Source organism: Alosa alosa, chromosome 14 (assembly GCF_017589495.1).
Source record: "Alosa alosa isolate M-15738 ecotype Scorff River chromosome 14, AALO_Geno_1.1, whole genome shotgun sequence".
Taxonomy (NCBI): Eukaryota; Metazoa; Chordata; class Actinopteri; order Clupeiformes; family Clupeidae; genus Alosa; species Alosa alosa.
The window spans coordinates 15,366,297-15,379,764 of record NC_063202.1 but is presented as its reverse complement, the minus strand read 5'-3'; the positions used below and the strand labels follow the sequence as shown (position 1 = coordinate 15,379,764).

Genomic DNA, 13,468 nt, shown 5'->3' with positions numbered 1-13,468 from the left:
TAAGGGAGAGACCTCCACACGTGTGGGTTTGCATCAGCAGATTTCTGCCGTTTCTCATCCTTCTCTGTGAAAGCCCTGAGCAAACCTTATTTTTATTGATCTCACAAGCATCATTCTTATGAGAGGCTTCCATACAGTATTCAGTCACACAGCCCCTAATTATCAGGGCTATAAGTCAACAGGAGAAATATATCACCTGAAAATAGTCCACTGGCTGAGCTAACTGCAACACTCAAGACGTGCAAAGTATGTTTTGATATACACAATGACATGCACGCATCCACCCGCACTCACACACACATAAAACAGAACGCACATCCCATTTCCTCTGCGCGAGGTATCCTGCAGTGTACAGTCATCAGCAAAGCATGTGACCAGTGAGCTATTCCAAAAATTCCTGAATATTTCAATCATCAAAAGCAGATAAAATAATGCTTCTCTTTGTTGAGTCATCTGTGGGTGGAGGAAATGTCAAAACGGCAGCAAGGCCACTGGAAATTACGGCAGCGACATTCATAAATGAGGAATGATAAGGAGGCGCTTTCAGGAGCGTCCTCTGACTTCTCTCACACGCCCAGCAGAGCAAAGGAAACTACCCCAAAAACCAACACGAACATGTGGATAATCTGCAGTGTTTATTGAAAGTTACAGACGAGCAACGACAATCCCTCAATGACTTGATGCAAGGGGAGGGAGGAATCTGAAAAAGCGTACTTATAGTTTTTGTGGAAATCTAAATAATAATCCCCCTGCGCGTTCAATATCTGATAAGGATTGGCAGCCACTGGCTGTGGAGCACAAAGACAGTAGCGCGGCCGGTGGAGACGGAGACAGGTATTACAAAGACAGAGAGAGAGAGCGGAGCACGAGAGAGATTAGACCGCGCACCGCACCGGGGGGGGGTCACATCACACCAGCTGTCATTTAGAGGCCACCGGTAAGGTTCATCTCTATGACACGGACTTCTTCTGCGACAGATTGATCTTGTCACCCAGACTCAAGGCCATCCCCTGTAAACACAAAACAGGCATTTCATTCATGTAGCCGACTAAACATAGCTCTAGTTTTCAACAGATGACCTCTGGACCACTAGACGTCTTCTCAAAAGTGATTTACAGACTTATTAACTTGTAATGTAATGCTGTACAGGCAAGGGCATTAGCAGAGTGATAGATAAGCCCAGACATCCCTTCTATTCTCCTACGTGGTAATAGCACAGAGTTCAGGTGTAGCGGGGGGTCGGGCCTACCTGGCTCTTGGCCCGGATGCGAATGTGTCCGTTGACCGGTGCATCAGGGCCCAAGTGGATGGGCTTCTCGATGCTCACGTTTGCCAGTGCATCCTCACCAAATATAGAGCGAGCATACAGGTTGGCAGCCATGAAACCACAGATGCCAGACAGTGCCTAATAAGAACATGGGCAACACGGATAAGACTCAACTACTGATGAATCCTAACAATGCTACAAAAAAAACAAATGTTGTTAATCAAAGGTATACTGTTAATAGATATGTATTGAAGAAATTAGATAAATAAGGTCACTAACTTGTCCACTGCCGGAAGGCATTACCTTCTCTGGGGTCAGGCACTTCATGTTGGTGGAGCTGAGGATATGAAGCAGGTACTCATTGAGCTCGGAGATGTTGGTGTTCACCGTCACCTATGGGGGAAATGATCAAGTCAAACACAGCACTCTAGCACTGGCTTTGCAAGCTAGGCCTAAATCAATGGAGCGGGCACTGTATCAGAATAAAGTCTCGCTATAATAACACCTAGCTCAGTGGCGCTGTATCGAATACTATGCAAGTCAACAGAAGACTGCTGTTGGTGCATTCAAGAAAACATTTACATTTATTAATTTAGCAGATGCTTCTGTCCAAAGCGACTTACATACTGTATGTCAATCATATTACAAGGGATCCCATTGTCCCCGGAGCAACTTGGGGTTAAAGGCCTTGCTTGCTTCTTGAATTTCCCCTAGGGATCAATAAATTATCTATCAATCTATCTATCTATCTGAAGGGCACAACAGTGGCAGCTGGGAATTAAACCCACAACTTTTCAGGCTGCTGCATGCTAGTCCAGCTCCTTAACCACTACACAAAAAGATAACTCAAATCCTACAGCATTCGACCCGATGCAAGACAAGTGTCCAGATGCGCTGGTCGGCCTTGTACCTTGTTCTCCCACTCGAACTCGGCCCACATCTGTCTGAACTCGGCATCGGTGCAGGAGGCCGGCTGGATGTAGTCCATGATGTCAATGTGGATGTCACTGAGGACCACGCAGTTCCTGTCGCTAGCTGCTCCCGACACGTCGTACACTGCACAGCCAATCACAGTTAACTCATGAGAACACAACGAAAGCATTTCCAGCATTTCAAGAGCACTTTACTAATTCTGGAGACAGAACAGGCTCATAATAGACAGGAAGCTGTACCTATGTTTCCAAAAATGATGCCATTCTCTGTAGATGCCACTTTGACGTTGGCTTTGATGTTGGCAAAGTCGTGTGGAGCCAGAGTGAGAGGGGAGGGCTTCTCCACAAGCTTCAAGTCTCCTGCAGGTGGGAAAATGGAACAACTACCATCAAAATCAACATATTTATCAAAATCCAAAATGTAGCTCAGTTACTAAAGCTCACATGGCAGGGGTGCTGCAGGTAATTAATAAATAAATCTTAACGTAATTAATAAATCTTTATATACCCAGTGTGGCCAGCTCCAGTGTGCAGTTCTGTAGTGTATCGCTGGTCTGGTTGACCACCAGCACGTCCAGGACAATATCGTACTGGTTGACATGGACGTAGGCCTCTGCGTACACTGGGTCTGAGAAGCCGGTGAGCTGAGTGACCTGCAAAAGAACCGTACAATTTTGAGTAACGATTGAATGAGTTTCTCCCACTTCCTCTTTCAAATACACAAGTGCACACAAGCTTTGGCTCTGATGCTGCGCAGGGCAACTGAATATTTATGACTGGATAATGAAATGGATGTTGGTTTTGACCTGAGATATCCATGGTCCTTTATTATGGAGGGGGAAAGTGAAAACCTATGCCCCTAGTGGCTGCTTCCCTATTGGAGAGCAAGTAAAATGTCACAGACTGGATTTTCTGAAATATATTATACATAGCTTTATCAGTACAATAATTGTGAACAAATATTTGTTCAGCGTTTGTACACAAAAATAGCTTACTCAATTTTCAAGCATTACTTTGCCTTCTTTCAAAAACTTAAATTTGTCAAGACAATGATCTGAAACATCCAGCCAAAGTGGGAAATAAATGGTGAACAAGAGAGCTTTTGAGAGCTGTGATGGTAAATAAAGATGTTTCCATTGATTATTTGATACGGCTATGAATAATTTTGGACACACCAGTTTTCATTAAAAATGTTAAAAATAGGAAAATATGCCAAAATATGGCAGTGTCATTTTCAGTCAAAACAAACATATTGGTCAAGAGAAAATCAACTTTATATCAATATTTGCCAGGGGTATGATTACTTGTTTACCAAACTGTATCTATACAACAATTGTTGCAATCGCATATCACTAAAAACTCTTGGAAAACCTCACATTTTCACTAGAAATAAACTTTGATCAACAGAATAAAGTCACAGAGGCCATTGCACTACCTTATTAATGTAGACCAACATCCATTTTTTCTAAGTCTCTAAGGAGAATCCCATTAATTTCGCCCAAAATTAGGAACGCTACCACTAGGGGGTGACTCTGCTACTTTCCCTTCATGTTACAAGCGATTCAGTTAATCTCTTCAACCACACTGCCATCTGCTGGCTACATCAGACATTGCACGTGTTTTCCTATGGAAAGTATCAGTGTGGAACTAGTATGGAAATTCATGGTCAGATTGCAGCTCAGGCGGAGACTCACTTTGTTGAGTTTGGAGGCCAGAGGGTCGGCGGCCTCCTTGCGCTGGGTGTTGCCCATGGCGGCGAGCAGGCTGAGCTGGAACTGGTCCTCTTTGGAGGTCATCTCGTTCTTGGCCGTCAGCTGCATGAAGGAGATGGGGTCGTCTGCCTGCACGATCACGTTGCGCTTCTCTGACTCTTTCTGCGGGTCAGACGTGATAAAAGGAGGAGAAATGGTCAGTGTAGCTCCGGTGGGCCCTCTCATCAGCCTACATGGGCTGCTGTTATGCTGTACACTTCAACATTAGGGGCAGCCGTGGCCTACTGGTTAGCGCTTCGGACTTGTAACCGGAGGGTTTCCGGTTCGAAGCCCGACCAGTAGGCACGGCTGAAGTGCTCTTGAGCAAGGCCCCTCACTGGACCCCCTAACGCCTCACTGCTCCCCGAGTGCCGCTGTTGTTGCAGGCAGCTCACGGCGCGGGGATTAGTGTGTGCTTCACCTCACTGTGTGTGTGCTGAGTGTGTTTCACTAATTTACGGATTGGGATAAATGCATGCAGAGACATTTATCAAATGTCTCTGCAACACACTAACCACTAACAGGAGAGGCTACCCCTAGAACTGCACAGTTCCTATGGCTTTTTTACTGTTTGCATTCACACACACTAGGAACTGAAGGAGAACTTCAATGAGATCTCCATCGAAGAAAAACCTTTTAGTCTAGGTCTAAGACTGGGTTTAATTCATGTGCGGGATACTGGCTTAATATGTATGAATGACAGTGACAATGGAATATTGTAGTACTATAAGTTTTAGCTACGGTAACCATTAGGCTATATCAGTAGAAGTATCATTAAGCTAATCATCTAGCTAATCATCACGTTTTATTACAGGATAATAGCATGTAAATGATTGAAGTTGGAAATTATCAAAAAGATGCAATGACCTTTGACCAACTAAAAGCATATCTACATAAATGTTGAAGCGAGATATCAAATTGTGCCTGAACTTATAAGCATCATCATACAAAAAAATGCTTTCACTCCATAAGGCTCTCCGTCGCCCCCTACCTTCTGGGAGAGCTTCTCCTCCTCCAGACGCACGGCCAGCATGTGGGAGAGCGACTTGCGGCACTCCTTGTTGAAGACGTCGTTCATGAGCGGCGATAACTCGGACAGCACCTTCAGGCAGAGCGAGATGCGGTCCACGTCATCGTCCGTGATGGGCTTCTTGGGCAGCGACGACTTTCCCAAGTGCAGGATAGTGGCCATGATGAGCATAGCTTCAGCCACGAACGACTAGAGGAGAAAGCACAACAAGGACGCATCGGACTCAAGATCTCAGAAAATCTCATGACGTTGCGTATATACACACCGGTATGTCCTAATATAACAGTAGTACAGACATCCATCATTAAGCCACTCACGTTCTGCCTCTTCTTGTCAGGGACAATGCCCACATATCGCAGGGCAACTTTGGTGAGTGTGGTTGCCAATGAGGCAGCAACGAAGAAGTCTCCATCCATGAGGAAACCTCTCAGGGGCGGCCTACACAACAACAACAACGACACAAACACCATTTTTTTTTAGAAGGGATTAAAAACAATAAAGTAACTTCAACAACAACAAATTTGATTTAACCGATTACAGCAATTCAATGTGATGACCCTAAACATTTGACATCATTGTGAGATAGAGCTGCCGGAGATGTGCGCGGGCTGTCCGTACCGGTCTTCCTCTTTCTTGGAGGGGCGCGAGGAGCTGAGGGCGCTCTGTGTGACGTAGGTGCCCATCTCGGTGACCAGCTTCTGGGCAGGAGCAGCGTTCACCTCCTCCTCCGGCTTCACCTCACCAGCCTCCTTCTTAATCTCGTTCTCCACGATGGGGATCTGGAGGAGGAGCGCAAACACATTCGTATTACAAAGGTTACACGAGAGGGAGGCCGTTTAATTCTTAATGGCGACACGGTGTCTTTACAAAGAATCGATTCATTGATTAGTCACTATGAGGACAAATTCCCTACGGAGAATCAAAGGGATTTATTTTAAAACTAGATGTACCGCAGAGCGGTACAAAATATGACCGCCGCCCAGTCCAGCACATGTTTTCCACAAAAATAAGTCACGCTGAAAGGCATATATGATTCTAACTGTCTCACTGAATTGCATTATGCACACTCAAATCTCACTGGTATCTGCTAGACAACAAGTACCAAAACATGATTAGTTTCGCATGTAATATACATTTTATACAACCCCACCCCCATCTTGCCTGTTCATAATTCTGAGAAATTCTTGAATTGTGTGCATGTGTGCGTGTACATGTTTATGTTTATGTGTGTGTGGGTGTGTGGGTGGGTGTGTGTGCGTGCATGTGTGTGTTTGCCTGTTTATGTGCCTGTGTGTGTGCATGTGCATGCATGCGTATATATGTCTACTGTGTGAGTATGTGTCATACGTAGGATTACTGTGAATGTATGTGTGTGCGTGTGTATCTGTTTATGCACATGTGTGCATATGGAATGGGTTTACATGACCCCTGGAGGCAAACATACAAAAAAAATTGGTCATCCTAGGCCCTACGGTTCTCAAGATATTCACAGAAAACTGTGTCTGCCCTACTCTCCTTTCGGGGGATCCAGTCCAGCGGGGGGGCTACAGATCAAAACGAAAAGCGATGGTTCTATGCTATCCATGTGGGGTTACATGCCCACCAAGTTTCGTGTACCCCGGTCTTTCAGTGTCCCGGGAATCCTTGTTGGTGTACGGTCACTAAATGTACACATAAAGGCCCCCATGAACGAAAGTCCATTTAAACTTGGCATGCATTCGAGGGTGTCATAATGATCCTACACTTTCAATTTCGTGCAGTTTTGACCATGTCAGCCAGAGATATTGTGATAAAAACACCTAATGTTTTGCTTTTTAAATTTTAACTAGGTGGCGCTATACATGAAATAAGTGGTAATGGGATAGGTTGACATGCCCCCTTAAGACCAACATACAAAAAAAAGGTGGACCTCCTAGGCCCTACGGTTCTCGAGATATTCACAGAAAACTGTCTCCGGCCACCTACAGGCCAGTCGATTTATAGTAACATAAATTAATTTATTGTGTGGCCCCCCCATGAACGAAATTCCACGAAACTTGGCGTGTATTCAGAGGGTGTCATAATGATCCTACACTTCCAATTTCGTGCAGTTTTGACTATGTTAGGTCACAGATACCTGCGATTACAACACCTCATTTTTACTTTTTTGTGTTTAACTAGGTGGCGCTATACATGAAATGAGTGGTTATGGAATGGGTTTACATGGCCCTTTGAGATCAACATACAAAAAAAAAATGGTCCTCCTAAACCCTACGGTTCTTAAGATATTCACAGAAAACTGTGTCTGCCCTACCCTCCTTTCGGGGGGTCCAGTCCAGCGGGGGGGCTACAGATCAAAACGAAAAACAGGAGGTTCCATGCTATCCATGTGGGGTTACATGCCCACCAAGTTTCGTGTACCCCGGTCTTACAGTGTCCCGGGAATCCTTGACGAAAATTTGGACATGCGAAAAAGAAAAACAAAATCTGACTAAACCTATATGACCCGCGCTTCGCTGCGTGGCGGTCATAATAATACATTGAAAACTAAACAGCATTCAATTATCTCAACACAGACACACACAGACACACACAGACACAGACACACACAGACACACGTACCTCTCCCAGTGACCGCCGCACCTCGGTCATCACACTCTGGATGTCTTCTTTGGTACTGCAGTACTCTCCCAGGATCCATAGAGCGCCCCTGTAGATCCTAAAAGGTCCAACCGCACATTAAGTGTATAGCCAACACCAAAAACATTCACATTCACATGTATTCATGAACGCAACTTTCAAAATGAGGAATAACATTTGGACAACACTGAATAAGAGACCTTGGGAAACAATAAATACTATTACATAAATACTACCAGAGGATGAGAATGCTGAAGTTAGACAAAGTGTAGTCGAAGAAAATGGAAGAAGTGTATGTTAGATGTGTTCGATGTATACATATATACTACTCAAAAAAATTAAGAGAACACTTCAATCATACACTGGATCAGTACTCTGGCACTGTTTGGTTCTGAGCAGAAGTAAAACTTTTGAGACGAGTGTTTTATTTTGCATGAACTGTCAGACATTCTATGAATGTAGTTTGAGAAGAGAAAAGGTTGGAAGGTTTCAAAAAAATGTGTTTTAACAATTGGAAAACTGTAAGTGTAACAATAGTAATGGTTAGCATCAGTGCTGAGGGTCTTACTTGACTGTCTTGATGGCGTGGAAGACCTCCAGCATCTTCTCTGTGATGAGTGGCCTGAGGTTGTCAAACCTCTGGATGGCCTCACGCACAAACTCCAGCACGTCCGCTGCAGCGGCCTCATTAGTGTCACTTAAGAATTCCATCAGCTGTGGACATGGACACGGACACACACACACAAACATTGAAGTTAATATACTGTATAGTAGGACACTGTAGTAATTCACATTCCTTAGAATCACCTTATATCATCTCATCTTGTCTGTTTCCCAAGATATGCAATCCATCTATGTGGATACTGTTTTAGACTTAATTTAGATTTAGTGTTATTTAGTATAATTTGTATTTTAGTATATTCTTTATCTTCTACTGTCCTTATTGCTCAGTTGTTATTTATATTATATACTTTTTCTGCTGTTAGTGCATGTTGTGTGTGATGTCTATGCTACCGAGACCTTGGATTTCGAGCGAGCGAGCGAGCATGTATCTATGTATCTATCTATCTATCTATTTAAGCTAAGTGCCTATGTAACAGCTTTAGGGGAGATATCCACTTGAGGAAGAAGCCCTCTTACCACAGGGATGACGTTGGCGGCCATGTCAGGGAAGCGGACGCTGCAGGAGTGCAGGGTGCGCACCAGCAGCTGGCGGTACTTGTCTGTGTCCTCGTGCTCAGTCACGTTGTTAGTCTTTATCACCTCCTTCTTCAGCACAATCACCAACTGCAAGAGCCCAGCACAGCACAGCTCAGCACACAAACATGATTAAAGAGTGGGTTACCAGCAATATTGAGGGCACTTTCAAAAGCTTACACTTGAACAGCACAAATTCGACTCATCAGCACACACACACATACACACCTCTTCGACATTCCTTGAGGAGACGAGGTCAAGGGCTAGTTGCAGGGTCTTCTTCCGCACTTCCAGATCGGGAGTGGTCAGCACCCTTAGGATGTCCATCACCAGGTCCTGAGGGACGACAAATCAACATAGTGTTAATTAAACACAGACAACTCACCCACACACAGGTTGGGGCTAAACCTTCATCAAAGCAGGCCAAAGGACAAATCCATCCTCACCTGCAGAACGCGCTCGTGTGTGGGATGCTCCTTGAGCTCGATCAGGCGATCCAGGACAATCAGCTTGACGTTGTTATCGCTCTCCTTGATGATCAGGTCAATATAGCACTGTGCAGCAGCCTGAAAAGACAGAAAAATCTTAGTGCCATACTAAACTTCAGGTGAGGAGGGCAAAAAAGGCTGTTCTCTCAGGTGGGAGTGTGGCACGCGTGGGCACCTTGATGGCAGTGGGGGCACTAGAGAGGGTGACTAGCGTGCCCGCCGCCTCGTACTTCACTGCGGGGCTGGAAGACTGCAGCAGGTTATAAATGCACCGGATGAAGCGAGCTCGCTCTGACGGGTTGGCGTGGCACACCTAGAGGAAGGTGAGAATAGAATCAGTCAAAAACACAAAATCATGTCCAGAATTCCCCAATGAGCAATTCATATATCTAAATGCAGTTGCAGAAGGACATGGGGGTGGGCACAGTGATACAGATAATATTTTATCAATATACTGTTGGTAGCAAAAGCAAAAAGGTCCGCAAAATGAAAAAGAAAGACCTTTGGGCCAAAACGTCTGTGAGCCCTGTGAATAACTTAGAGAAAATAGAAAAGAATCTTGGGGTGAGGACCTTCTTTTTGCTTTTACTTTCTCCAGACATGGAGAATGCATCCCAAAAAAGAATGAATGGGGAGAGCTAAGTGTGAAAAATTAAATGTCATCTCATATATTGTGAAATCCGTCCCTAACGTACAAATCTCTACATGACGTTCAGGCCTGAATCTTGCATTGCATCTGACTGTCTTTTAAGGTAGGACAAAAGTGTGATTACAATAAATAGTTCAATAAGGAAAGAATATCTCACCTTGTAGATCAGTTCCACAATGACCAACTGCAGAATGTCTCCAAAGGTGTGCACCTGGTCAATACAGGTGCTTAGGTAATCTAACGCTCTGTCCTGTAAAGAAGACAAAGAATACAAAATGACGGCAATGCCTAAATCAAAGTTGCACTTCCTGCTAAAAACGTTTACAAAACACACTGGTCCCATCTGTACCTGGTCCGCATGAATCAACATCATGAAAGCATTTCTCTTGCAGCTGGCATCTTTCTCATTCACCAGGAAGTCATGGATCAGTTCTGGAGCATCTGGGATCAGGTGTTCAAAGTTTCTGGAAGAATAAATCAAAACCTGAACATGTGCGTAGCACTTGTATCTATGTGTTTGTCAAGGCTTAACGCTAAGATGATTTCTATGCCTGAAGTAATCAACCTTTTGAAGCCATTATAAACATATCCATTTTTACATTTTAAACAACCCTGGTCATGAACATCAAGATCTGCTCTGAGGTAAATGTAACATTATTCCCCACACTTCAAAGTGCATTTATTTAATTTTACTTTGGATCAACCGTCTGATCTCCACTCGACATGCATCGTCTATCTCCCCACAACACACTGACCCACACACTCACCTGTAGATGGTGCAGATAGCCAGGACGGCTCTCCACTCGACATGCATCGTCCATCTCCCCACAACACACTGACCCACACACTCACCTGTAGATGGTGTAGATAGCCAGGACGGCTCTCCACTCGACATGCATCGTCCATCTCCCCACAACACACTGACCCACACACTCACCTGTAGATGGTGTAGATAGCCAGGACGGCTCTCCACTCGACATGCATCGTCCATCTCCCCACAACACACTGACCCACACACTCACCTGTAGATGGTGTAGATAGCCAGGACGGCGTTGCGCCGCACGTAGCTGTGCCGATGCTCCAGGCAGGCGCGGATAGCAGGCATGAGGGGCTCAAGCAGCTCCGCCTCCTTCAGCTTGCACAGGAAACGCAGAGTGGAGCCACGGATGAACTCGTTTGGGTGCTGGAGGTCCTGAAACGCATCGCACCACACCACAAGGGACTCATGGGTCACACTCTCACAAGGCACACTGGTAGGTACACACTTAAGCTGGTGAACCTGAACGAGTTAATGTAAACATTCCATTGTAACAGTAACACTTCGTCCAGCTCACGTCTAGCTCCATTGTATGTTCGTGGAGAACTACCTCCTCAGCCTGTTTGCGTGTGTTCGCAAACGTTTGCCAAAAACTCAAAGCAAACAGAAACCTATGTTTGAGAATTTGAATGCGCCTCAAGAGATACGGTGGTATGGTTCATGAGAGTGAGTAGAACTACCTCCTCAGCCTGTTTGCGTGTGTTCGCAAACGTTTGCCAAAAACTCAAAGCAAACAGAAACCTATGTTTGAGAATTTGAATGCGCCTCAAGAGATACGGTGGTATGGTTCATGAGAGTGAGTAGTCATTTCACTTTCAAATCAAGGGTTCTCTTCTATACTACATACCTTTCTGTAGGCATCACAGACCAAGATCATCTCCTGGAGAAGCTTGCCGTCCGGCGTGGTTTTGGGCACGATCTCCCAGAAGACCAGCAGCAGCTTTTTGATGGTGTGGTCTTGGAGTGGGAGGACGAAGCGGATGATGGTCATAAGGAGGCCCGGCAACTTCTCCCCATTTAGAATCATGATGATGACTTTCTTCAAGGCTTCAGTCTTTGCCTTGATCTCTCCCTTTTCTGTTTATAAAAAAACAAACATAAAATATGCATATAATATATAGAAAAAGTATGCAAATTGGGTGCAAGATATGATATAAAATAGCATTGTCCATTAATGTGTGTGCTTACCTAGATCAGTCTTAAGGCTGACTTCAGAGGGAGGTTCCGAGTCATTGGGAACATTAATAAGGGTGTAACACACATTTTCTGCGGCCGTCATGGTGCCAGGCAGGTCTTCTTCTTAGGGGACTCCAATCAATATCTCTAGATAATATAGCACATATAATGTGAACTGAAATCACTGCTGACCAGTCAGACCTTTAGTAACATTCTTAATCTTAAGACAAAAAGCACACTGTCAATAATACAGTTATTTCTTCTGAATAAATTATGTAAATGAATCGTAGCAAATCGAAGCAAGCGTTCGTGAAAATATGCCACTGATATTTATCATGCCACAACGATTGTGTAACAGCGTTAACTTTAGCTCTCTATAGCGCCTCGAGAGCTGACAAAATTGTAACGTTACACATCAAGTGGACCACTTCCTGACTCGCTGGCAGGATGTCATACGTAAAGGTACGGAAAATGTACCGAAATTAATGATCTCAGAATCAAGACAATGCACATAGCTTATCGTGCAATGTCACGAAAAGCATGCTTAACAAAGAGCTGGTATTTGGAAGTATACAATTAATCGGAAGCTGATGAGGCCTTAATGTCAACTATGGTAAGCTAGCTAGCTGTATGACAAACTCCGATGGCTGGCAATCAGAAACAGAATAGCTCCTAGCTTAGATTTGAGTATTAATTTGTGTATTTACAGGACATTGTGAGCATCAGCTAGCTAATGATTGCTGTAAGATATTTGCATATTTTCCCTCTTGCGCTCCTACTTCATCTACATCTTGAACTTCAAGCTAAACTGGCAGTCAAGTTACGCATTAGCATGCAGGCTAGCTAGCAAGCCCCAACATATCGTCGATTTGCTCGCAAGCAAAGAGATATCAGTCAGCTAGACGCTAAGTTAGCTAAATCATTGTTTCTACCGATGAGGCATTCTTTACTGAGTGTATAGACATATTATGTTATACATATGAAATTAATATAACAAAGTTATGTTTGTTTGTTTGTTACCTTCAGGTTGTCTGTGTTATTCCCGTTTCTTTTTTATCTCCGCATCCGTGGCTAGTTTGCTTCTCTGGTCCTTTCGAGTGACGTGGAATCTTCCTGCTTGAGCCACATCAATGCTACGGTAAGCATGAGAGGACAAACAGCTTTTTTACGCTTTTTACGCTCTGTGTGTAGGCTACAACTCAATGGCCAAAACAGAGTATTTCAAAATACAACTCATTACAACTGCCCAAATATATTTTAGGTTACACATGTATGCATTATATATTACCACCAACCATATGCCTCTGTATAGGGGACTGTTTCCTTGGTTGTTCTCAGACAATGTTTAGTTGAGTAAGTTGTAGGCTATTTGGTGCAGGAAGTTCTATTATACATAACATCTATTTTGTTTATTAACTGCTCTTTATCGTGAGTGTTGTTTAAAGACTACATTGTTTACATTGCTTTTTGGACTATAATCTATCAGAAGAACTCTAGGCTAGCATTAATGGTGTCCCAAACAAGAGAGTTAGGGTACGTTCT

The 13,468-nt window shown here is 44.1% G+C and overlaps 1 protein-coding gene across 2 annotated transcripts; it reads right to left on the bottom strand.

The window, feature by feature from the left end:
* Positions 1–616: 616 nt before the first annotated feature.
* On the bottom strand, positions 617–13,059 carry copb1 (COPI coat complex subunit beta 1). 2 transcript variants are annotated; one of them, XM_048262852.1, is made up of 22 exons: positions 12,947–13,059; positions 11,939–12,073; positions 11,598–11,827; positions 10,956–11,125; positions 10,283–10,397; positions 10,091–10,183; positions 9,460–9,597; positions 9,243–9,362; positions 9,025–9,132; positions 8,740–8,886; positions 8,168–8,313; positions 7,582–7,678; positions 5,599–5,759; positions 5,298–5,418; positions 4,942–5,169; positions 3,894–4,073; positions 2,708–2,852; positions 2,440–2,559; positions 2,178–2,323; positions 1,571–1,660; positions 1,250–1,405; positions 617–1,010 (listed from the first exon to the last, which is right to left on the bottom strand). In XM_048262852.1, the coding sequence occupies exons 2-22, from the start codon at positions 12,027–12,029 to the stop codon at positions 951–953; spliced, it is 2,862 nt and encodes a 953-aa protein (XP_048118809.1). In that variant the 5' UTR covers positions 12,030–12,073; positions 12,947–13,059; the 3' UTR covers positions 617–950. The 2 variants fall into 2 exon arrangements, with proteins under 2 accessions (XP_048118809.1, XP_048118808.1); XM_048262851.1 differs by having other exon boundaries at positions 1,547–1,660; positions 11,939–12,071; positions 12,947–13,052.
* Positions 13,060–13,468: the final 409 nt, after the last annotated feature.

Bases quoted from the DNA above. Each gene is read 5' to 3' on its own strand.
- copb1 (XM_048262851.1), bottom strand. From the start codon at position 12,029: ATGACGGCCGCAGAAAATGTGTGTTACACCCTTATTAATGTTCCCAAT. The intron at 7,679-8,167 runs GTAAGACCCTCA...TGGACCTTTTAG, and splicing joins CACGCCATCAAGACAGTCAA to GATCTACAGGGGCGCTCTAT. The intron at 5,170-5,297 runs GTGAGTGGCTTA...TTTCTCCTCTAG, and splicing joins CTGACAAGAAGAGGCAGAAC to TCGTTCGTGGCTGAAGCTAT.